Genomic DNA, 25114 nt, shown 5'->3' on the forward strand with positions numbered 1-25114 from the left:
AATATCTGATGGACATTCAGACACTCCTTCCCGTTTTCCTATAGCTAAAACCTGTGTCTAGACTGTCAATTTCCCTTGGGTCTAGATGACTGTGACAGCAGCATATCCGGCCTGCCTGCCTTCAGGCTCTCTAAGCTCCATATTATAACCAGTTGCCAGCATAACCATTTAAAAAATAATTTACTGCCTATATTATCAAATTTGTTGAGGAGAGTTTGACTGTAGGTTGAAAAACAATCAAACTGTCAATAATTACGCTGTAACCAGGCATATGCAAACATACTTGATCTTAGTTCATTGTCTTGGAATTTCTTCCTGTTCCTGTTTTTATTAGTGGGGGAAATGGCCTTATTTATTTTGCTCATAGAGTAAACAAATTTTTCTTTAATATATAAAAATGAACTAGAAAATCTATTTTACTGGTCACTTCAAGAAGAAAAGTCCATTTATTTATTTTAAGAAACCTCCTAGAGGGGGAATGGTCTATGTGTGGATATAAAGAAACTATTTTATTGAGTGCTTATAAACTACACTCAATTGCCTGGAGAGAAGAATGAACACAGTGACCTCTAATTAAAAAGTTGAAGAGCTTTCTAGAAAGGTAACATCATAATAACTAACAGACCTTTACAGTTTACAAGTACTTTCATATAAATTATCTCATTTAATTTTAACAAGAAGTAAGAAATTTATTATTATTCTCATTTTAAAGAATAACATAATGAAGGCTCAGAATGATGAAGTAATTGTCCAAGGTCACACAACCAGTAAGGGATGGAACTGGGACTCTTACATTTTCTGTTGCCATATTTCATACTCCTTCACATACGATGAGTAGCTCTCCAACCTCACTGTCACATAAAATTTTAGATAGTGCTTGTAATTTTATTACATAGTCCTCAAATCCTGATACTCAAGTCATTAACACATAGAACAGGTTAAACAAAGCGGGTATTTTTTGAAAGGGTAAGAAAAAACAACATTGATATTCTAGAACATGTGCTTGTTTAAATCATGGAGAAAGCTAGAACTCCCCAGTAGAAAGGTCTGTACAGAGGTACTACCTTATCACTGTACACCTGGCTCTGTATAAGTCATAGGTAGAATTCTCCCCCTTTTTCCTGCATTCTAATGAAAGCATTGTTCCTAATCTAGTTGTATATCTTTTATAAAATGACGCATGGGGGAAATTCCTTCTAGAGCTTCAAGATAAGAAAGAGTTCTTTTCTCTACACGCCTTGAAAATATGCCTTATAATGACAGTTTTGTAGCCCACTTTTGTCTTGGTTGCCGAGAAACACAGAGGCAAGTTGTATGCTTTGTCTCAATCATTTTCCTTCGTTTAGGTTTTTTGGAATATTTTCTCTCTCTTTTTTCCCTTAAGATTTTTTTTCTCTTTTAAACTATCTAGTTCGTGTCTTTTGCTATTGTTTTAATGGGGTTTTATTTGACTAAAATTAGATATTTTATCATAAGTCTTCTCAAGTCTTTTTTGAAGATACGCAGTGTGTAAATATACAGAATCCTACTCTAAGTAACACTAGGAAGACTACAAGCACTTATTCCACTGAAAAAGGAACAAGAGTACATACCAGGTAGAAATGGTTTATTTAAATGCTTGAGAAGCTCACACAGAAGAAATTTTTGTTGTGAATGCACAGGGCAATAGAGTCCTGTTTTCTTTCCTTTATTTTTTGTTTTTGTCTTCTATTATGGTAAGAACATTTAACATGAAATCTACCATCTCTTAACAAATTTTTAAGTGCACAATATAATACTGTTAACCATAGGCACAATGTTGTAAAGCATACCTCTACAGTTTACACATCTTGGATAACTAACATTTTATACTCCTTGAATAGCAACTGCCCATTTCCCCCTCCCCCCAGCTGGCAACCACCATTCTACCCTCTGTTTCTATGAGTTTGACTATTTTAGATACCTCTTATGCTATAGATTGAAGGTTTGTGCCCTCCAGAATTCATATATTGAAATCTAATCCCAGTGTGATGGTATCTGGAGGTGGAGCCTTTAGGAAGTTATCAGGTCATGAGGGCAGAACCCCCATGAATGGGATTAGTGCCCTAGTAAAAGAGACTAGAGCTTCCTTGCCCCTTTCTGCCATGTGAAGGCACAGCAAAAAGACAGTTGCATGAACTGGGAAGCAGGCTTTCACCAGACACTCAATCTGCCAGCACCATGATCTTGGACTTCCTGCCTCTAGAACTGTGAGAAATAAATTCCTGTTGTCTATAAGTCACCCAGTCTATAGTATTCTGTTAGAGCAGCCTGAACGGACTAAGACATTAAAAATTGGAATCATGCAGTATTTGCCCTTCCGTGACTGGCTTATTTTACTCAGCATAACATCCTCCAGGCCAACAGGTGCATGAAAAGATGCTCAATATCACTTATCAGGGAAATGGAAATCAAAACTACAATGAGATATCACCTCACATCCGTTAGGATGGCTATTATCAAAAAGAAGAAAGATAAGTGTTGGTGAGGATGTGAAGAAATTGGAACCCTTGTACAGTGCTGGTGGGAATGTAAAATTGTACAGCTGCTATGAAAAACAGCATAGAAGTTCCTCAAAATATTAAAAGTATCAACAGAACTACCACATGATAACAGCAATCCCACGTCTGGGTATTTATCCAAAAGAATTGAAATCAGAATCTCAGCAGGTATCTGCACTCTCATGTTCATTGCAGCATTATTCACAATAGCCAAGATACCGAAACAAACTAAATGTCCATCAATGGGTCAATGGATAGAGAAAATGAGGTAAGGAATTCTTCTTCTATTCTTATAGTAAAGGTTCAGTGTCACTATAACAAGCATTTCATATGTCAGCAACGGTAAGTGTTAAGGTATTTGGTACTGTATGTTAACACTTATGTTAAAAAATAAACTTTAGTATTTCACTTATGTTTTATAATTATGCACATTTGGTGTGATATGAAGAGATAATGGTGGAATTTTCTAAGGAAATTCTTGGTTGATACAGAATTGTATCAGACATTGATACAGAAATCAATCTGTATATATCTCACATACGTAATTATGTCACATATTCAATTCTGATTATTTTAGGAATACAGTCCACATGTCACATACACATACAAACATACAAGTATACACACATTTTTCAAAACAATGGCTACACAGAGAAAATCTCTAAGTATATAGTCTGAGGAACAATACTGAGGAAACACCCTTTATGGTCAAATTAACTAAAAGAGGAAAAGGAAACTGGCTGAGAAGTTAAAAGGTGAACCGAGACAGGTCTAAGAAATTTTTAGTACTGTCAAATAAAAACAAATCCATACTTAGGCAAGGAGAGACTTAAAAAGACTTACAATAGGGAGAACGCTCCTCCATTAGGGTTTTAGGCATCTCAAAGCCAAACAGAAAAAGGGCTTTCCTTTTATAGGGAGAGGTAAGCAGGACTAGCAGGAATGTTGAGGGGAGGTAGAGCAAGCAGGTGGGGCTGAGCAGACAGCATGAGCAGGGTGGTATAAGAGGAAAAGTTTCTGTGGTCAGCTGATTTGGAATCAACTATTAACGAAAAACGGTCTGCATTTTAGTGCCTGCTTAGATTTGGGGGCAAGCCAAAGTTCAGGAACCTGTGTGTGGTGGGGTGTTGCCCGACCAGTTGGCTCAAGCCAAGTCAGTGGGTAAGAAATGGGCAACGGTGAGAACTTGGTCCGTACCTGCAACCTAATGAAAAGTATACACTATTGAAATACTAACTACTTTTTTGCCATAAAGATTCTTAGAAGAAGCTTAGTGGATTCAAGAAGCAGGCAAAGTACAGTTATCAGAAATTCTGCATTTATTCCCATTCACATCACTAAAATGCACATGATTTTAGCTAGTCATTTAAGTCTCCTATAAATCAACATAAGATAAGGTTTTTATTTAATTTTTGTTTTGGAAAATGCATTTAATACTCATAAAAGATACGTTATTGATGTTAGTATGTAATCAGCTTATTATTATTATTTTAAATTAATAAACACATTTAAAATTTTTACATTTAACTCAGTGTTTTACAATAAATATCCATAGATATGGCCCACATAAACAAAATCTTCTGAGGGTCCCAAATAGTTTTTAACACTACAAAGGGGTCCCAACACCAGAACGTTCGAGAACTACTGCGCTTGGCCAGTGGAACCACACAGAGTATTCCAAAGTGTCATGTTCTCTCTCTCCTTCTCCTTCAGGTTTCCTTTTTTTTCTTTTTATTGGAGTATAATTGCTTTACAATGGTGTGTTAGTTTCTGCTTTATAACAAAGTGAATCAGCTATGCATATACATATATCCCCATATCTCTTCCCTCTTGTGTCTCCCTCCCTCCAACCCTCCCTATCCCACCCCTCTAGGTGGTCACAAAGCACCAAGCTGATCTCCCTGTGCGATGTGGCTGCTTCCCACTGGCTATCGGTTTTACATTTGGTAGTGTATATATGTCCATGCCACTCTCTCACTTCATCCCAGCTTACCCTTCCCCCACCCCCTCCCCATATCCTCAAGTCTGTTATCTAGTAGGTCTGCATCTTTATTCCAGTCCTGCCCCTAGGTTCTTCATTATCATTTTTTTTTTTTTTTAGATTCCATATATATGTGTTAACATATAGTAATTGTTTTTCTCTTTCTGACTTACTTCACTCTGTATGACAGACTCTAGGTCCATCCACCTCACTACAAATAACTCAATTTCGTTTCTTTTTATGGCTGAGTAATGTTCCCTTGTATATATCTGCCACATCTTCTTTATGCATTCATCTGTCAATGGACACTTAGGTTGCGTCCATGTCCTGGCTATTGTAAATAGTGCTGCAATGAACATTTTGGTACATGACTCTTTTTGAATTATGGTTTTCTCAGGGTATATGCCAAGTAGTGGGATTGCTGGGTCATATGGTAGTTCTATTTTTAGTTTTTTAAGGAACCTCCATACTGTTCTCCATAGTGGCTGTATCAATTTACATTCCCACCAACAGTGCAAGAGGGTTCCCTTTTCTCCACACCCTCTCCAGCATTTATTGTTTGTAGATTTTTTGATAATGGCCATTCTGACTGGTGTGGAGTGATACCTCATTGTACTTTTCATTTGCATTTCTCTAATGATTAGTGATGTTGAGTATCCTTTCATGTGTTTGCTGGCTGGCAATCTGTATATCTTCTTTGGAGAAATGTCCATTTAGTTTTTCTGCCCATTTTTCGATTGGGTTGTTTGTTTTTTGGATATTGAGCTGCATGTAAATTTTGGAGATTAATCGTTTGTCAGTTGCTTCGTTTGCAAATATTTTCTCCCATTCAGAGGGCTGTCTTTTCGTCTTATGTTTTCCTTTGCTGTGCAAAAGCTTTTAAGTTTCATTAGGTCCCATTTGTTTATTTTTGTTTTTATTTCCATTTCTCTATGAGGTAGGTCAAAAAGGATCTTGCTGTGATTTATGTCAGAGTGTTCTGCCTATGTTTTCCTCTAAGAGTTTTATACTGTCTGGCCTTACATTTAGGTCTTCAATCCATTTTGAGTTTATTTTTCTGTATGGTGTTAGGGAGTGTTCTAATTCCATTTTTACATGTAGCTGTCCAGTTTTCCCAGCACCGCTTATTGAAGAGGCTGTCTTTTCTCCACTGTATATTCTTGCCTCCTTTATCAAAAAAAAGTTGACCATATGTGTGTGGGTTTATCTCTGGGCTTTCTATCCTGTTCCATTGATCTATATTACTGTTTTTGTGCCAGTACCATACTGGCTTGATTACTGTAGCTTTGTAGTATAGTCTGAAGTCAGGGAGCCTGATCCCTCCAGCTCCATTTTTCTTTCTCAAGATTGCTTTGGCTATTCACGGTCTACTGTGTTTCCATACAAATTGTGAACTTTTGTGTTCTAGTTCTGTGAAAAATGCCAGTGCTAGTTTGACAGGGATTGCATTGAATCTGTAGATTGCTTTGGGTAGTAGAGTCATTTTCACAATGTTGATTTTTCAAATCCAAGAACATGGTATATGTCTCTCCATCTGTTTGTATCATCTTTAATTTCATTCATCAGTGTCTTATAGTTTTCTGCATACAGGTCTTTTGTCTCCTTAAGTAGGTTTATTCCTAGGTATTTTAGTCTTTTTGTTGCAATGTTAAATGGGGATGTTTCCTTAATTTCACACTGTCAGATTTTTCATCATTAGTGTATAGGAATGCAAGAGATTTCTGTGCATTAATTTTGTATCCTGCTACTTTACCAAATTCATTGATTAGCTCTAGTAGTTTTCTGGTAGCATCTTTAGGATTCTCTATGTAGAGTATCCTGTCATCTGCAAAGAGTGACAGCTTTACTTCTTCTTTTCTGATTTGGATTTGTTTTATTTCTTTTTCTTCTCTGACTGCTGTGGCTGAAACTTCCAAAACTCTGTAGAATAATAGTGGGGAGAGTGAGAAACATTGTCTTGTTCCTGATCTTAGTGGAAATGGTTTCAGTTTTTCACCATTGAGAATGATGTTGGCTTTGGGTTTGTCAGATATGGCCTTTATTATGTTGAGGAGAGTTCCGTTATGTCTACTTTCTGGAGGTTTTTATCATAAATGGGTATTGAATTTTGTCAAAAGCTTTTTCTGCATCTATTGAGATGATCATATGGTTTTTATCCTTCAATTTGTTAATATGGTGTATCACATTGATTGATTTGCATATATTGAAGAATCCTTGCATTCCTGAGATAAACCCACTTGATTATGGTGTATGATCCTTTTAATGTGCTGTTGGATTCTGTTTCCTAGTATTTTGTTGAGGATTTTTGCATTTATGTTCATCAGTGATATTGGCTTGTAGTTTTGTTTCTTTGTGACATCCCTCTGGTTTTGCTATCAGGGTGATGGTGGACTCATAGAATGAGTTTGGCAGTGTTGCTCTCTCTGCTATATTTTGAAAGAGTTTGAGAAGGATAGGTGTTAGCTCTTCTCTAAATGTTTGACAGAATTTGCCTGTGAAGCCGCCTGGTCCTGGGCTTTTGTTTGTTGGAAGATTTTTAATCACAGTTTCAATTTCAGTGATTGTGATTGGTTTGTTTATATTTTCTATTTCTTCCTGGTTCAGTCTCGGAAGGTTGTGCTTTTCTAAGAATTTGTCCATTTCTTCCAGGTTGGCCATTTTATTGGCATATCGTTGCTTGTAGTAATCTCTCATGATCCTTTGTATTTCTGCAGTGTCAGTTGTTACTTCTCCTTTTTCATTTGTAATTCTATTGATTTGAGTCTTCTCCCTTTTTTTCTTGATGAGTCTGGCTAATGGTTTATCAATTGTGTTTATCTTTGCAAACAACAAGCTTTTAGTTTTATTGATCTTTGCTATCATTTCCTTCATTTCTTTTTCCTTTATTTCTGATCTGATCTTTATGATTTCTTTCCTTCTGCTAACCTTGGGTTTTTCTTGTTCTTTCACTAATTGCTTTAGGTGTAAGGTTAGTTGTTTATTTGAGATGTTTCTTGTTTCTTAAGGTAGGATTGTATTGCAATAAACTTCCCTCTTAGAACTGCTTTTGCTGCATCCCATAGGTTTTGGATCGTTGTGTTTTCATTGTCATTTGTTTCTAGGTATTTTTTGATTTTCTCTTTGATTTCTTCAGTGATCTCTTGGTTATTAAGTAGTGTATTGTTTAGCCCCCATGTGTTTGTATTTTTTCTCAAATTTCTTCCTGTAATTGATATCCAGTCTCATAGCGCTGTGGTCGGATAAGATACTTGATATGATTTCAATTTTCTTAAATTTACCAAGGCTTGATTTGTGACCCAAGATATGATCTATCCTGGAGAATGTTCTATGAGCACTTAAAAAGAAAGTGTATTCTGTTGTTTTTGGATGGAATGTCCTATAAATATCAATTAAGTCCATCTTGTTCAATGTATCATTTAAAGCCTGTGTTTCCTTATTTATTTTCATTTGGATGATCTGTCCATTGGTGAAAGTGTGGTGTTAAAGTCCCCTATTATGATTGTGTTACTGTCGATTTCCCCTTTTATGGCTGTTGGTAGTTGCCTTATGTACTGAGGTGCTCCTATGTTGGGTGCATAGATATTTACAATTGTTATATCTTCTTCTTGGATTGATCCCTTGATCTTTATGTAGTGTCCTTCTTTGTCTCTTGTAATAGTCTTTATTTTAAAGTTTATTTTGTCTGATATGAGAATTGCTACTCCAGCTTTGTTTTGATTTCCATTTGCATGGAATATCTTTTTCCATCCTCTTTCAGTCTGTATGTGTCCCTAGGTCTGAAGTGGGTCTCTTGTAGACAGCACATATATGGGTCTTGTTTTTGTATCCATTCAGCCAGTCTATGTCTTCTGGTGGGAGCATTTAATCCATTTACATTTAAGGTAATTATTGATATGTATGTTCCTACTACGATTTTCTTAATTGTTTTGGGTTTCTTATTGTAGGTCTTTTCCTTCTCTTGTGTTTCCTGCCTAGAGAAGTTCCTTTAGCATTTGTTGTAAAGCTGGTTTGGTGGTGCTGAACTCTCTCAGCTTTTGCTTGTCTGTAAAGGTTTTAATTTCTCCATCAAATCTGAATGAGATCCTTGCTGGGTAGAGTAATCTTGGTTGTAGGTTTTTCTCCTTCATCACTTTAAATATATCCTGGAACTCCCTTCTGGCTTGCAGAGTTTCTGCTGAAAGATCAGCTGTTAACCATATGAGGCTTCCCTTGTGTGTTATTTGTTGTTTTTCCCTTGCTGCTTTTAATATTTTTTCTTTGTATTTAAGTTTTGATAGTTTGATTAGTATGTGTCTTGGCATGCTTCTCCTTGGATTTATCCTTTATGGGACTCTCTGCACTTCCTGAAGTTGATTAACTATTTCCTTTCACATATTATGGAAGTTTTCAACTATAATCTCTTCAAATATTTTCTCAGTCCCTTTCTTTTTCTCTTCTTCTGCTGGGATCCCTATGATTTGAATGTTGGTGTGTTTAATGTTGTCCCAGAGGTCCCTGAGACTGTCCTCAATTCTTTTCATTCTTTTTTCTTTATTCTGCTCTGTGGTAGTTATTTCCACTATTTTATCTTCCAGGTCACTTATTCGTCTTGGCCTCAGTTATTCTGCTATTGATTCCTTCTAGAGAATTTTCAATTTCATGTATTGTGTTGTTCTTCATTTTTTGTTTGCTCTTTAGTTCTTCTAGGTCCTTGTTAAATGTTTCTTGTATTTTCTCCATTCTATTTCCAAGATTTTGGATCTTCTTTACTATCATTATTCTGAATTCTTTTTTCAGGTAGACTGCCTATTTCCTCTTCATTTGTGTGGTCTGGTGGGTTTTTACCTTGCTCCTTCATCTGCTGTGTGTTTCTCTGTCTTCTCATTTTGCTTCACTTACTGTGTTTGGGGTCTCCTTTTCCCAGGCTGCAGGTTCGTAGTTCCCATTGTTTTTGGTTTCTGCCTCCAGTGGCTAAGTTTGGTTCAGTGGGTTGTATAGGCTTCCTGATGGAGGGAACTAGTGCCTGTGTTCTGGTGGATGAGGCTGGATCTTGTCTTTCTGGTGGGCAGGTCCACGTCTGGTGTTGTGTTTTGGGGTGTCTGTGGCCTTATTATGATTTTAGGCAGCCTCTCTGCTAAGGGGTGGGGCTGTGCTCCTGTCTTGCTAGCTGTTTGGCATAGGGTGTCCAGCACTGTAGCTTGCTGGTCATTGAGTGGAGCTGGGTCTTAGCGTTGAGATGAAGATCTCTAGGAGATTTTCACCATTTGATATTACGTGGAGCTGGGAGGTCTCTGGTGGACCAATGTCCTGAACTCGGCTCTCCCACCTCAGAGGCACAGGCCTGATGACCAGCCAGAGCACCAAGAGCCTGTCATCCACATGTCTCAGAATAAAAGGGAGAAAAAAAGAAAGAAAGCAAGAAGAATATAAAATAAAATAAAATAAAGTTATTAAAATAATAAATAATTAAAAATTAAAAAATTTAAAAAGTAATTTAAAAAAAGAAAGAAAGAAAGAGAGCAACCAAACCAAAAAACAAATCTACCCATGATAACAAGCGCTAAAAACTATACTAAAAAACAAAACAAAACAACAAAAAAAAGGACAGACAGAACCCTAGGACAAATGAAATGGTAAAAGCAAAGCTATACAGACAAAATTACACACAGAAGTATAGACATACACACTCACAAAAATAGGAGAAGGAAAAAAATCTATATATCATTGCTCCCAAAGTCCACCACCTCAATTCGGGATGGTTCGTCGTCTATTCAGGTATTCCACAGATGCAGGGTACATCAAGTTGAGTGTGGAGATTTAATCGGCTGCTCCTGAGGCTTCTGGGAGAGATTTCCCTTTCTCTTCTTTGTTGGCACAGCTCCCGGGGTTCAGCTTTGGAGTTGGCCCCACTTCTGCGTGTAAGTCACATGAGGGTGTCTGTTCCCCGCCGAGACAGGATGGGGTTAAAGGAGCAGCTGATTAGGGGGCTCTGGCTCACTCAGGCCGGGGGAGGGAAGGGTACGGAATGTGTGGCGAGCCTGCGGCGGCAGAGGCCAGCATGACCTTGCACCAGCCTGAGGCGCACCGTGCATTCTCCCGAGGAAGTCGTCCCTAGATCACGGGACCCTGGCAGTGGCGGGCTGCAAAGGCTCCCAGGAGGGGAGGTGTGGACAGTGACCTCTGCTTGCACACAGGCGTCTTGGTGGCTACAGCAGCAGCCTTAGTGTTGCTTGCCCATCTCTGGTGTCTGCGCTGATAGCCGCGGCTCACGCCCGTCTCTGGAGCCTCTTTAAACGGCGCTCTTAATTCCCTCTCCTCACGCCCCAGGAAACAAAGAGGCAAGAAAAAGTCTCTTGCCTCTTAGGCAGGTCCAGACTTTTTCCCGGACTCCCTCCTGGCTAGCCGTGGCGCACTAGCCCCTTCAGGCTGTGTTCACGCAGCCAACCCCAGTCCTCTCCCTGGGATCCGACCGAAGCCTGAGCCTCAGCTCCCAGCCCCCGCCCGCCCCGGCGGGTGAGCAGACAAGCCTCTCGGGCTGGTGAGTGCTGCTTGGCATCCATCCTCCGTGCAGGAATCTCTCCGCTTTGCCCTCCGCACCCCTGTTGCTGTGCTCTCCTCCGTGGCTCCGAAGCTTCCCCCCTCTGCCACCCGCAGTCTCTGCCCGCGAAGGGGCTTCCTAGTGTGTGGAAACCTTTCCTCCTTCACAGCTCCCTCCCACTAGTGCAGGTCCGTCTCTATTCTTTTGTCTCTGTTTTTTCTTTTTTCTTTTGCCCTACCCAGGTACGTGGGGCGTTTCTTGCCTTTTGGAAAGTCTGAGGTCTTCTGCCAGTGTTCAGTAGGTGTTCTGTAGGGGTTGGTCCACATGTAGATGTGTTTCTGATGTATTTGTGGGAGGAAGGTGATCTCCATGTCTTACTCTTCCGCCATCTTGAAGCTCCTCGATAAGGTTTATTAAAAGAGCTGAGATGCTTCAGAGAAAGTCACTTTTGCATATAAAAACAAAGAACTTAAATATCTTACACACCTCTATCAATTAAAATACGCATTTATTACATTAATATACTTTAAAAGCAATGTAAAATGAGGATCTGGCAATATTCCTAGAAGAATCTAGTTGAAATACACATAGTTGAGATTTATTGATCATTTGTCCTTAAGAAATTAAGTGGAAAGCTTTAAAGAAGGACACTCTGCCAAAGAATAACCCATAAAACAAAAGATAAAAGTATGAGTCATAGAATTATAGAGTTAGAAAAGATATAGTCCTACCATTTATTTTCAAATTAAGAAACTGAGGTCCATTGTGAGGTGTTATTTTCCAAGTCACACAGCAAGTTAGTTCAGTGGTGGGAGTAGTAATCAGATTAGAGCTCTCTTCCTCACTGAGGGTGAACTTCACCCTCAAAATGCAATTTTGTTTCACAGATTATTTACTGATTATAAAAATAAGGTAAAGCCATGATTATTGGTAAATGAGAAGAAGCTGCAGAGAAATGTATATAGCATGATTTCATATTTTTAAAACATAAGCAACATCTACCTATTATCTATCTATCTATCTATCTATCTATCTATCTATCTATCATCTTTCTGTTTGTAATTGCATGAAACTGAAGAAAAGGGCAAGTATATACTCCATGTTTACATTGGATATTCATAGGAGTGATAAAGCAAGGGGGTAAGAAAAAAAAGTAAGAAAACAGAGTTTTGTGAAATGGTAACATGAAAAGTGAAGATTGTAAAATTCCATCTATAAAATTATTAATACATAAAAATTGACTGTGCACATAGACAAAGGCTAGAAGGTCACTAGAATATGTACACAGACCAGGACATGGACAAAAGAAAAAAAATCATTTGATCGGGGTTGGGTTATGGATATATTAAAAATTTGTGTAGTTATTTCAAAATAGTTTTTGCAGTAACAAAAACTAAACATAAATCAAATGAATCCCCTTTCTGCAACCACTGAAACACACCTATTTTAACTTAGAACTAATAAAAAGACTTAATCACATATTCAATAAGGTGTTCACTTGGCAAAATTTAATCACCACTGATGGCTATAACATTTATATGTTTCACATATAAGTGTTTATGTATATGTGTTTGCATATCTGTGACTCTGCATAAATTGCAATTTGTTTACCATTTTATTTATTTACTAAATTGGCATATACTTTCTTCTAGTGAATGATGTAGACAATGAAAATAAAAGTAATGTACACTCTAAAAATTTCAGAAAATTTAGGAGAGCAGAAAATAAAAATCACTGATAATCTCACCCAGTGATATTCACAGTTAATTTTTTTGCATATGTCCTTCCAGATCTTTTTTATGTATGTGTATTAAAAAATGGGATATAATTCACTTGGTTATCTACTTTTTTCACTTAGTAGTAATATTATGGCTATATTTCCATGGTATTAAATATAGATACAATGTCATTTTTAATTAGCTATTTAACATTTTATCATAAGGAATTACAGTAACTCATTTTACAAATTTTCTATTAATGGTGATTTGGTTTGATTCTATTTCTTAAATGATCATAAACAATGCTGATATGAACATCTTTATATACACACATTTTGCTCTTGTCCTGTTGTTTCCTTAGGATGCATTCGTAAAAGTAATATTGCTGGGTACCACTGTTCTTAAATTTATATAACTCTCTAGAAGTTTATACTTAAGTATCAAAAATACTAGTAGATGAGAAGCCCTTTGTTACCAGAATAGTGTATCACAGAAACAACCAGTATGAGCTATGAAGTTTTTCTCATGGGTAAGTGACCCATGTTTGTCACTTCATTCTTCATTGTATTTTGGAAAAACAAATTTGTATCTAAAAGTAATCATTATGATGATCCATAACTTATGAAGGTCTGTTGTCTATATTTCAAATTACTCCCAATTATTTTTACTTCCGACTCTCTTACAAGTATGAGGTTGTTAATGGTGGACTTTGTAAAATGCACTGACATTTATATAGAAGTCATGCAACTAGTATTTTTAAAGTGTCTATAAAGGAGACTCTTTGCACTGTTTTTCAGCTTAATGGTGAATGGGCAAGGGGGTATGGTCTATCAAAAAGATCAGCCATATACTGAAGATACTTATAATATATTAGAAATAATGGGCCATTATCCATCCTTCGTTTCACTGGAAATTTTTTTAAGAGAAAAATGGATAAAAGGGACTTGAAAAAATGAGTTTTTAACAATTTGAGCTTCCCAGTGATAGAATATATTGTCTCTGGAAGTAGTGAGCAGATGTTGATTGATCATATATGAAAGATGTTATGGAAAGTATTTCAGTATAACTACAGTAGAAGATGGCACTTGCTCACCTCTCTAGGCCTCTTCTAGAAGGTTAAATATTTCGTTGAATTGAAAACAGTGTACCAGTTCTAACTATTGATACATCATAGGCAAATATTAGGCCACAGAATAACACCCAACTATTTCATACTTAAGAGAAACCAAATTTCACATATGAATATTACTTGTAATTTCAAAACCAGAGAATCTCAGCCATATTTTAGTGATCAAAATCTTTATTATGTAGGTTATTTTAGTTTTTAATGACTATTTGGAATAAAAGATGTTAAATAAATTTTAGTGTCTATTGTGCTAAGGACACAATTGTTTGGTTGATTAAACACTATCTCTTGATAAAGATTTGTTAACTCATGCTAGCCTAATGACTGTACCTCACACTGTTACATGGTTATTCTATTATTAAGGAGTTTCTTAGATTTAATCTATCTGAAAAAAAAAAACTAAGTTACTCAGTGAAGTGTTACATAAAGTAATAATAAAAATTAATCCTCTCTTGATTTAGACAAAATAGTGTGCCTGTATGCTAACGTATGCCACTACCCACCTTCCCCAGTTGGTTCTATTAAAAATAGTGCTGTAAAAAGAAATAAAAATAAAAAATAAGTTATGCCTGTTGCAAAGCATTTCACAGAGAGGTTTTATGTGCCATTTAACAGTTCATGGAAAAAATATTACTGGAGGCAAGGAAAATTCTTCCTCTGAAAAAAAGTGAAACCCAAGTTATTATTAGCATATGCATTCACTTTTGGGAGGTAGGAGATATTCAGGTTTGTGATTCATTTAAATATATGACCATATGGCCTGTGCTTTGGGAGGGCTTTGGGGTTTAAGCTAAAGTCTTCCATACCAATAGTTAGGCTTTGCTAAGAGAAAGTGGTTGCTTTTACATGTAAACACCTCAGTTGGCTCCCCATAGTGCATATGCTTATGAACTGAACTAAAGGGAAAGAAGCAAAGGGCTGGCTTCTGTTGTTCTTTATAGTAGCATATTTTATTGAAAGGAGTATGAACTTCTGGAAGAAACAAACCTAGGTTTGAAGCAGTTGACTTTGACAAGTTACCCTTTCTTAGCCTTTCTTCATCTATAAAATGGGTATAATAATACCTCACCGAGTTATTTGGAGAACTGAATGCTCACAGGAGTAAACTGCGCAGCATCTGGCACACAGTAAGAATGGATTACAATTAGCTTCTTTCCTCTTTGTCATTTCTCTAATAGGGCAACTCTAGGAAATTGTAAATACATTTTTTTAAAAAGTGTTCTCCTAGAGTTTGAGGAATGATATTCCCATCAGCAACCTTAGCAGGAGGACAGCTATCAGCTGCATTGATGGCAAAGAACCTCCGGATGCAGATCTAAACTGTGTGAGTAAATATCAGGGGCCTGGAAGCAACCAAAACATCAGGGAGGAGCCGCTTCTGGGGCTGTGGAGTTGTCTGCCGTAGCCACTTAGAAATAGACCCTCTTTGGGGAAAGGGTCATGTGAGCTCTCCCTGTTCCTGTAGACCAGGGAGAAGGTGGAGCTTAGCTCAGGAGGAGAGAACACTTACTCTGCCTTAGTGAGTCCCTAAATTCCTAGAAACTCTCCATGGAAGGTCTCTATGGCTATAAGGAACCCTGCGCTGTAACCTGGCCCTCAGACTCTTGGAGGAAGAGAAGCAAAAGCTTAGAAAGTAGGGCTGTGGATTATTGTTAACTGCTGCTTTCAGAGCTATGTATTCTCCAGCAAATAACTTAAGAGTTGCTTTATCTATCCAATATAGACAGTGTACTCTATGGTAAAATCCTTTACAAATCATTTATAATTAAAATTTAGATGAAATTCATACATTGACAAAAGTAGATTTTTAAAAGATAAGACTCTAGAATATTTCTCTTTGAATACAATTCAACCTTAAGTATAAGGATAAAAATCCCAGCCTCAAAAAATACCTCTTAACTAAATACTATTTTTTATATTCAGGTACCTGAGATCAATCTAATATAGTCCATATAACTAAAGTCCTGGTAACAGGAGATGAGTGAGGCCAGTTTAGAAATAGGAGGGTGTTTATAAGATTATCAGCCACCCCTGGACTGTAAAGTCTGGGCACTTGGTTACTTTGCATATTTGCTGTTGTGTAACAATAAGCAGATCCTGTGGAGCCAATTATTGCCTCCACTTTACTTAAGTGATCCTCAATCTCATCAAGAAGATCATCAACTTGATTCTTGGAAAGTGTGACAACATGAAGTAGTTCCAATGAATACAGTAAATTTCCTAACATGAAAGTACTTCCTCGTGATACAAAGACAATGGTTAAGAAATAAAACTTCAAGAATGACTCCACATGAAAAAAACTTAGAATATGAATAGTTATATCTTAACTACAGTTTTTACTGATCAAAAAGAAAGATTTCCCAACTATCTTCCTGTGTGGTGTACACTCTAATTAGAAAGGTAAGTCATGCATACCTGGACAAGAAGGTAAGAGAATTTATATTTATTGATCACCTGCTATGTTTTAGGCTACAGTAGTACAATCGTATAATTTAACCTTGCAGGAGTCTTATGAGGTGGTTGTTAAAACTCTGAATTTATAGGGGAAGAAATTGAGATCAAAGAGGTCACAAAGCCACTGAGGTGCAACATTGGGATCTGAAGCCAAATCTATCTAACCTTAAAATCTGTTCTCTGAAAAAATCCTATACATGGGTGTACACGATGACATAGAATGTATTATCATATCACATATACAGCATCACCAAAGAGCAGGATGTTCTACATAATATGAGGTGTTGATATAACTGAATCCTACTGCCAATGCCAATTTGTTTGGCATTTAAGTCTGATTTCAAGTGGGAAACCAGACGTTATGTTTGTGAAAACCATCCATTAATATTAGTCTGAGTGAGAACCTAAGGGACTGACCTAAAATAAATTCAGTAAATGTTATTTACTTTTATTTCTATCTTAGTCCTGGAGAGTTGGGGCTGCCAGATAAGCTTCAAACTACTGTATAATTGCTGAGAAAAATGATTTCTATGGGTGAAACTAGTTATACGATTCATAGAGACTGCTCAAACTTTGAGCTGGTTCGTATTTTTAGGAATGAAGATGGAAGAGTTCCAACTCCCTTCCTGGTCCAATAAATATTTTGTTTACAAAAATACCTGAAATTGCAAATGCAAGTGGGGCGGGAGGAGGGCAAACAAAAACAACGAAACATAAGGGGCAAGGGCATGGAAAATTTAATACTGATCCTTGATCCATCATGTATCTCCACTGCTTATGATTTTAGTCTCCCAATCACCTTCTGAGGTTTTTAGCAACAAACATCATAAATGCTCATAAAACTATGCATCTGTGATGAAGCCAGTCGTAGTGGCCTTCCAAAACAAAATTCTAGATGCCGACAACACAATACTAGGTAAAGTACCATTGCCTCTTGCTCACTCTAAATTTACTTCCCATTGATTTTATTGCACATCTCTTCCTCATTGTCAAGCAAAAAGACAATACTCATATTTCATAGAAATAATTTAGAACATTTAAATCAACACATTCTAAAGGGACTTCCTTGGTGGCACAGTGGTTAAGAATCCACCTGCCAATGCAGGGTACATGGGTTTGATCCCTGGTCTGAGAAGATCCCACATGCCGCGGAGCAACTAAGCCTGTGCGCCACAACTACTGAGCCTGTGCTCTAGAGCCCGTGAGCCACAACTACTGAGCCCGTGTGCCACAACTACTGAAGCCCGCGTGCCTAGAGCCTGTGCTCCACAACAAGAGAAGCCACCGCACCGCAACGAAGAGTAGCTCCTGCTCACCACAACTAGAGAAAGCTGGTGCACAGTAACGAAGACCCAATGCAGCCAAAACAAACAAACAAACAAACATCTAGATTATTCTCTTCTCCTTGCCGGGGTAGCCTGGAGTTTTATGCTCTCTTTTAGTAATTACTCTTCTCTGGTACCATCTGACTGTCGGGCTTGTTATGACCTGCACTCTAACTGACACGCCACAATTCCAGGCAATACGGCAAATTTAACATGACGGCTGTGAGACTAGCTGACATTGTAAAGTTCTTAAAAGAAGGGCTGATGTGTGTTTACCTTGATATGCCCACACTGTCTAAAACAGCATCTCCCTCATGATAGGGCCAAAATTTAATACATGTCTACATGTATCAGACTCTACTTATATGCCATTGTATATGACTCTACAACGATCCAACATTAATATCTCCATTTCTGTTGATGGGGAAACTTGAGTGAGTTGCCGAAGATCAAGCAGCTAGTATATAGCAGGACTGATATTTGAATTCACTTCTGTCCGACTTTTTATTCCACCATGTGATTTCCTGGCCACACTCAGTACCCAATACATTATTTGTGGAATGTCATCTTCACGGGGTTGTCTATCACTTCTCTAGTTTTGTCTAGTCTCGAGAAGGAAAAGCCTGCACCACTAAAGCTGTAATTCACAAATGGCCTAATGGTCAATTGGAATGCCACATGTTATGGTCAATCACTTAGTGCAGAACTAGTGTGTAATTAAGAAGTGAAAATTAAGGCGCATACAGAACAAGTCTTTGTTAATAGTAATGTTGCTTTGGGGACTGAGTCTCTTCATTTTCATTATCACTGTAGAAAAACAGTAAATAAAGGCAGTGGGTAGGATGGTGATCTGAGAGGTGAAACGAGGGTAATTGAAGGGAAAATAATCTGTAGATTTATTTATTATTAAAATGCCCTTCAAAGGCAATTTTGCCTGAGTGGCAATTTTAAAATTTCCACTTATTTTCATTATAATCAAGTTTATGATATTTTCACAATTCTATGGTACTATCTGAAGAATTTTACATTAGACTGTTCAATGTCACCTAAGTCTTCCAACAGAGAAGCATTAAATCTCTGCTTGAATATTCTCAGTAACAGGGAACTTACTATGATAAGAAAATACATTCTTAACTTCACATCAGTCAAAAATCTGCATTCCTACAGCTTTCTTGAAATTATTCTGTAAGCATATCTGAAAGAACTATATGGCAACATACTTTCTTAGGCTAGTTCTCTGGATACTGGAAAAGTCCTCAATGTTTATCAGCATTTCTGTTTGAGAGAGCTAGCTATACATGCCATCAAGCTTGTCACTGAACAAATGCACACAATTTTGGTACTTTTTTTCATAACTTTTCAGTTTTTAAAATCTAAAACAAACACGTGTTTTAGAAAAGAAAACTGTCTAGTCTTTTAAGAAATTATCACTTAATTAACATGGAGCCCAGCCATATTAGAACAATTTAAGTTCATACTTGTCCCAGCATAGGAGCAAGGAGTGAGGTGCTCCTGCAAGGGTATCATTTAGACCTGAATATTCCCTTCACTGACTGCAACCCCAGATTTCAATGTCACTTCTTGTCTACCCAGGCCCAGTGCACCAGAAGAGAGCACTTCTCCAACTTTCCTGTGCTTAACAGTCACTTGGAGTGCTGTTTAAAAGACTCTGGTGACTATCAAAGGGCCACAAGGACTGTAACTGTTTACCCTATGATATATTTAGGCTTCTCTCCTGCAGACCTTAATCTTATCATCTCTACAGAAACATCAACTATCACTACTAACTTAAAGTTTTAAATGACCTTCCACACTTGAGATTTAATTATAGGGAAGAAAACAATACTTTGTAAGGGTGATTGCAGAACCGACTATTTGTGAGACACTCTGCTAGGTATTCTGGGATACAAGAAGATGAATAACACATAGTTCTTGCCATACTGGAGCTTACAATTTAGGAGAAGTTGTTAATCACTTTGGCCAGGATGAATGGGACGTTTCACGGAATGAGAAATAGTAGTGTGTTGTTACCATGTTCTATAACACTTTGAATTGCTTCATACTTAGCTCTACATAAAGTTGGAAATTCATTAATGTTAACTGGCATAGTAAAATAGCACATGGGGAAAAATCTCTCAATTTGCTAAATCAGTATAATTGATGTTGTTTAGAGGTTATAGTTGTTTGATATGAATGGAAAACAATAATTTGTAGCTACTATTGTTATGGTAAAACATGAAATTATCTATAGACGCCTATCATTTTATAGCTAGTTCTTGAGCACATTTATTCCTTACAACATAGAGGAGAGGTTTCCTTACTTGTGTTCTCACCATTAATTTCTTCAAGTTCACTGTTAATTCCAACATCTATGGAACTCATTATTTTGTCAATCTGTGAGAAACAAAAACCATATAAAGGAATTACTACATTCACTTTTAGTGTTGCACTTTTATTTAGAATTTTTTAATTTATTTTTATTTTTTATACAAATTTTAAAGGTTAGTTTCCATTTACAGTGATTACAAAATATTGGCTATTGTGTTGTACAAAACATCCTTGAGCCTATCTTACAGCCAATAGTTTGTGCCTCTTATCCCCCACCCTATATTGCCCCCCTCCCCTGCCACTGGTCACCACTAGTTTGATTTCTATATCTATGAGTCTGCTTCTTTTTTGTTATAGTCACTAGTTTGTTATATTTTTTAGATTCCATATATATGTGATATAATATAGTATTTGTCTTTCTCTGTTTGACTCATTTCACTTAGCATACAGCATTGCATTTTAAAATACTTTCAAATGCCAGAAGCACATATGCTTTTTTTTTTCCAGAAGCATATATTCTTGATATTATTACCATTGCAATACAACAATTAAGAGACCGACAGAGAAAGGTTTAAAGGGAGGCAGACATCTTTTGAAATGCTTTTAGAAATACAAATTATATTTCCCTTTCTTAAACTTTCAAAATCAGCTTGCCTTTTCTTTGTATTTCCTAAAATGAACTTTGTTTGGACCTACATGGGTCAGTAAATTAGAAATTGTGTATTCTTTAAACTCAGATGGGGAAGGAGCTGAAGATAAATTCACGTGACAATGTCTACCCTCTCAGGCATACTTCATCTTCTATCTGAGAGCATGCATCTCATCTGACCAGTGAAGCATGACCATTGGAACCAAGTTCTTGTTAAATGGTTTAACCAGCCACAAGCTGATTTGTAGCATGTAATCACAAGAATCTAGGCATGGAAACAACTTGATGCTAAGAGGTAAGTTAAATGTTAATTAATCCTGCCTTGTTCCAAAAAGGATCTCCAGATGTTATTCACAGAGTTAATAAATATAAGAAATGGATAGATCTGAATAAACTATCAATCTACTACTATGGAATTTATAAGAAGATATCACTGTCAGAGCTTTAGCTATTTATGGTTTAATCCCTCTCCTCATCATCCTAGCAACCTTAGTAAGACAGCAGGTTTCAGAAAGGACAATGAGCATTACTTAAATGTCCCATTTTGTTCACCCTGAAACAGGTGCAGAGAGATTAAGTGATTTTCTCAAACAGCTCAATTCAGAATGTCAATACCAGAACCACTTCCATTTCTAGTTCTCAGAATACTATAGTGACCTATTGTGCTTCAAAACCTAATCCAACTGGCACAATCTTCTGAGAGACAAAATGTGACATGTTAGAATGAAATGTCAAGGAAGAGTGTGGTCGATTCTTTGAAGAAATTCAAGAAAAAGCAAGAGACTTCATTACTTTATTATGTAGTCCTCCTCAGGGACAAAGGATGATATTTTATAACCTTACAAGGGCACTTGCTTTCTAAGTAATTCTATGAAGTTAAAGACTTTGTCTTTAAGTAGAGCTTAAATTGGTGATACTGGACTGCAACATATTTTTCTTTAATGTCTCTCTAGTAGTTGTAAAGGGAAATATTAAGTAATTTGTGTTTTTTGTATGGTACTTGGAGAAAGGCCAGGACCATTCTGTTTATCATTAAGATTATAAAAGTTCTTCTGAAACTATAAGATACTTTAAAGAAGGGGGATGAGCTAACAAAGAGTTTAGCAAGTAACAAAATGATATGGAGCAACAAAAATACAAAGATTTTTCTCAATTTGTCAGCTGCAATGCTTGGTAGGACACAATGTGAACATTTTCTTGTACCTCATAGCTAGTTATTACTTCTGCTTGATATCAATTTCTATAGAAACAACAGATTTCCCCTCATGTGTTGTTTTCCCACTCACTGTGAAATTATCATGTGACACCTCTAGAACCTCTCCCTTCCACTTGGAACTGTATGTGTTTGTTAATTTTTTTTCCTTTGAGAGACTTAAAAAGCTGAAAATCCTTCCCCCAGAACCCCCCTCGATGCTAAAGCCTTAAATAAGGAATAATAAGAACAGATCTTACTTCTTCCCATTCGGAAGTGAAGGATGGCGCTCTTTCAGAAGTCCCTTTAGAACTGCGATCAGCAGTAGAAGATTCAGTCCAGTTAACTCTTGATGTTTTCTCATTTGAAGGGTAGGCAATGAGATCAGAATCCGATTTAGAGACATTTTTTGATAAATGCATGTCGATCAGGGCTTTTGGCAATGACCTTATTCTTCCCAGGGTACAGGCTCTCTCCACAAATCCCCCCGTGTTCACAATCCAGTGGTCCCCATTCCGGGATCCACTCCTAGTTGTTCTTGTGCCAACAATGGTATGGTTTTCGAGTTGGTTGCTTTTTTTGTGAAAAATTGTTCTACTGACTACTTTGGGTTTAATTTTCTTTACCAAAGGTTCTGAGTTATTTTCTATTGGAGTCTGCTTGAAAGGCAAAGGACTATTTGTCAAACTGACTTCATCTTTTCCGTCTTCACGTTCATCTCTTTTCCCATAGAGATGAAATGGATTTTCAGGGGACTCACAGGCTGGAGAGGATCCATGGAGAAGGCCTGCAAATTGCCCAGGATCATATTCTTTTGGGGGATCATTGTCCTCCTCTTGAGAGAGATCATCTGCAAAAGGGAAAAAGAAGGTCAGGATGCTTGTTTATAAAGGACTCTGAAAGCCCTGATACAACTTGTGCAAAGTCCAGACATTTGATTTATTGCTACACAGTGATATCCTCACTTTATGAAATACCCATGAGCCTACAGAGCCATGTATAAAATGAATTTGTGTGTGTATGTGTGTGTGTGTGTGTGTGTGTGTGTGTGTGTGTGTGTGTGTGTATGAACCAGATCTTCCTGAATTACTTTAGGGTGCATTTCAAAGGTATGAATTGGGTATTAATTGAGTAATTGCCCACCCTTCTCCTTTGTCCCCAGGGAGTATGTTTTACATTGGATAAAATCAGGTTTTCTTAAAATGGGACACCCATGTTCAAACTCTTGAAGTAAATGAATCATTGGGCAGTAGGACATCAGGCAGGTAAATCGAGATCATATATAATGACATTCCTTTGCCCTTCTGCCAGCAAATAAATTCAGAAAAAAAATCTTGAAAAGAAGCATAATTAGGAGTAATTTAAGGTTAATAATCCTGATAGTGTTACTTCAAATATAAAATTAAGATTAATTCTATACAGATTATATGATTTAGAGAAAAAGGATTTGTTCAGGCTTAAACATAGGCACACAATGCCATATCACTAAAAAGTGAGTGTCTTTTACAAGAAACTGATGTTGAGCTACTAACACAAGCTATCTTTCTTTCTTCTATGAAACAGCATTAGTTATTTTTCAATTTCTTTAGATCTTTGAAAATGTAATGCAGAAAAGAAACCAAAGATGATAATTTTTATTCTTTATAATTTTTTCTAAGATAAAACATACATGTTCGCTGAGATTTAAAATAAACCATGCTTTTTTATAATGACCTAATTTGTCTTTTAAAGACATACTGTGTAAAAACCTGGCCAAAGAAATTAGCAAAGGAAGTCAGTTTACTTTTTTGATTGGTCACTTTAATTAATATTCAGCTAAATCAATGAATTTGGTAAAATTGCAGGATAAACTACTGGGCATATACCCAAAGAAAACCATAATTCAAAAAGACACATGCACCCCAATGTTCATTGCAGCACTATTTACAACAGCCAGGATATGGAAGCAACCTAAATGCCCATCGACAGACGAATGGATAAAGAAGATGTAGTACATTTATACAATGGAATATTACTCAGCCTTAAAAAGGAACGAAATTGGGTCATTTGTAGAGACATGGATGGATCTAGAGACTGTCATACAGGGTGAAGTAAGTCAGAAAGAGAAAAACGAATACCGTATATTAACGTATATATGTGGAACCTAGAAAAATGGTACAGATGAACTGGTTTGCAGGGCAGAAATTGAGACACAGATGTAGAGAACAAATGTATGGACACCAAGCAGGGAACGTGGCAGGGGGTGGTGGTGGTGGTGGTATGATGAATTGGGAGATTGGGATTGACATATATACACTAATATGTATAAAATGGATAACTAATGAGATCCTGCTGTATAAAAAAATAAATAAAACAAAATTCAAAAAAAAAATTCAGCTAAATATTTGCCATGATCAAAAGTTAAACTACCTGATAAGCCCATAACCTAATCTTATGAAAAAGTAAAATATAGTCAATGTGGTAGATAATAACAACAAATTCAAACTTGACTTGCTGACTCACACTTTAAAAAAGTTAGTTATTATTATAAACCCAAGACACCAAAGTTTTTTATAAATTAACAAGTAACATTTATTTGGTATGGGCTATTTACTATGCACTGAATTAGAGATAATATTTATATCCCCTCATCTGATCGTCATAACAATCCTGTGAAATGATTAATAATAATCATGATTTTCTGACAGAAAGAGATTTGGCCAGAATATGTAAACAAATTGGCTACCACAATAAGTCTCAATAGATATTTGCTCAAAGAATGCTACAGACAAATTGGCTTTCTTTATTGAAGTTTGGTCCCAGGTCTGTATACTCTTGTCTTTCTTGGAGCTGATAGAAGTAGATACGTTCCTGGCTTTACATATCCCCAGACCTCACCCTGGTTCCTGTTTGGCTTTTCCAAACGAAGACATCCCCCTGACTAGACCTAACACAGTGGTATCCTGAGATGAAAGAAACAAGAATGACAGGAAGAAAGGTCCGAGGGACAACAGTCTAAAAGAGAAACAATCTGATTCATCCCGTACTATTATAAGCACTTTATCTTCCCATAAAAACTCCATCCCTTTCTAATGTAGCAACACTATGTCCTTCCTAACTCCATTTTTCCCTCCCCTCACAACAGAGATCCTTCTTGGGGTAGAAGAATGGGTGGAGCGTAAGGCAAGGCAGCCTTAAACTCTTTCTAAAGGCTAGAGTTTATGCTCTATTATATCCATTTTTTAGAAGTCAAAATTAACATGTAGACAACTTAAGCTTCTGAAGTTTCCCCATCTAGTAAGTGGTTAAGCTGAGATTCAAACTAA

At 36.9% G+C, this 25114-nt stretch overlaps 1 protein-coding gene across 5 annotated transcripts in view; it reads right to left on the reverse strand.

The window, feature by feature from the left end:
- Positions 1–25114, reverse strand: part of ANKS1B (ankyrin repeat and sterile alpha motif domain containing 1B) — a 1156005-nt gene that overhangs the window by 453226 nt on the left and 677665 nt on the right. For 4 of the 5 annotated variants that reach the window (XM_059936735.1, XM_059936734.1, XM_059936733.1 and 1 more), the window contains exons 13-14: positions 22070–22659; positions 19962–20034 (exon numbers count right to left, since the gene is read on the reverse strand). In XM_059936735.1, coding sequence (XP_059792718.1) covers positions 19962–20034; positions 22070–22659 — 663 coding nt within the window. The remainder of the gene's footprint in view (positions 1–19961; positions 20035–22069; positions 22660–25114) is intronic. The other variant, XM_059936736.1, reaches the window with a different exon arrangement.

This window comes from Balaenoptera ricei, chromosome 10 (assembly GCF_028023285.1).
Source record: "Balaenoptera ricei isolate mBalRic1 chromosome 10, mBalRic1.hap2, whole genome shotgun sequence".
Taxonomy (NCBI): domain Eukaryota; kingdom Metazoa; phylum Chordata; class Mammalia; order Artiodactyla; family Balaenopteridae; genus Balaenoptera; species Balaenoptera ricei.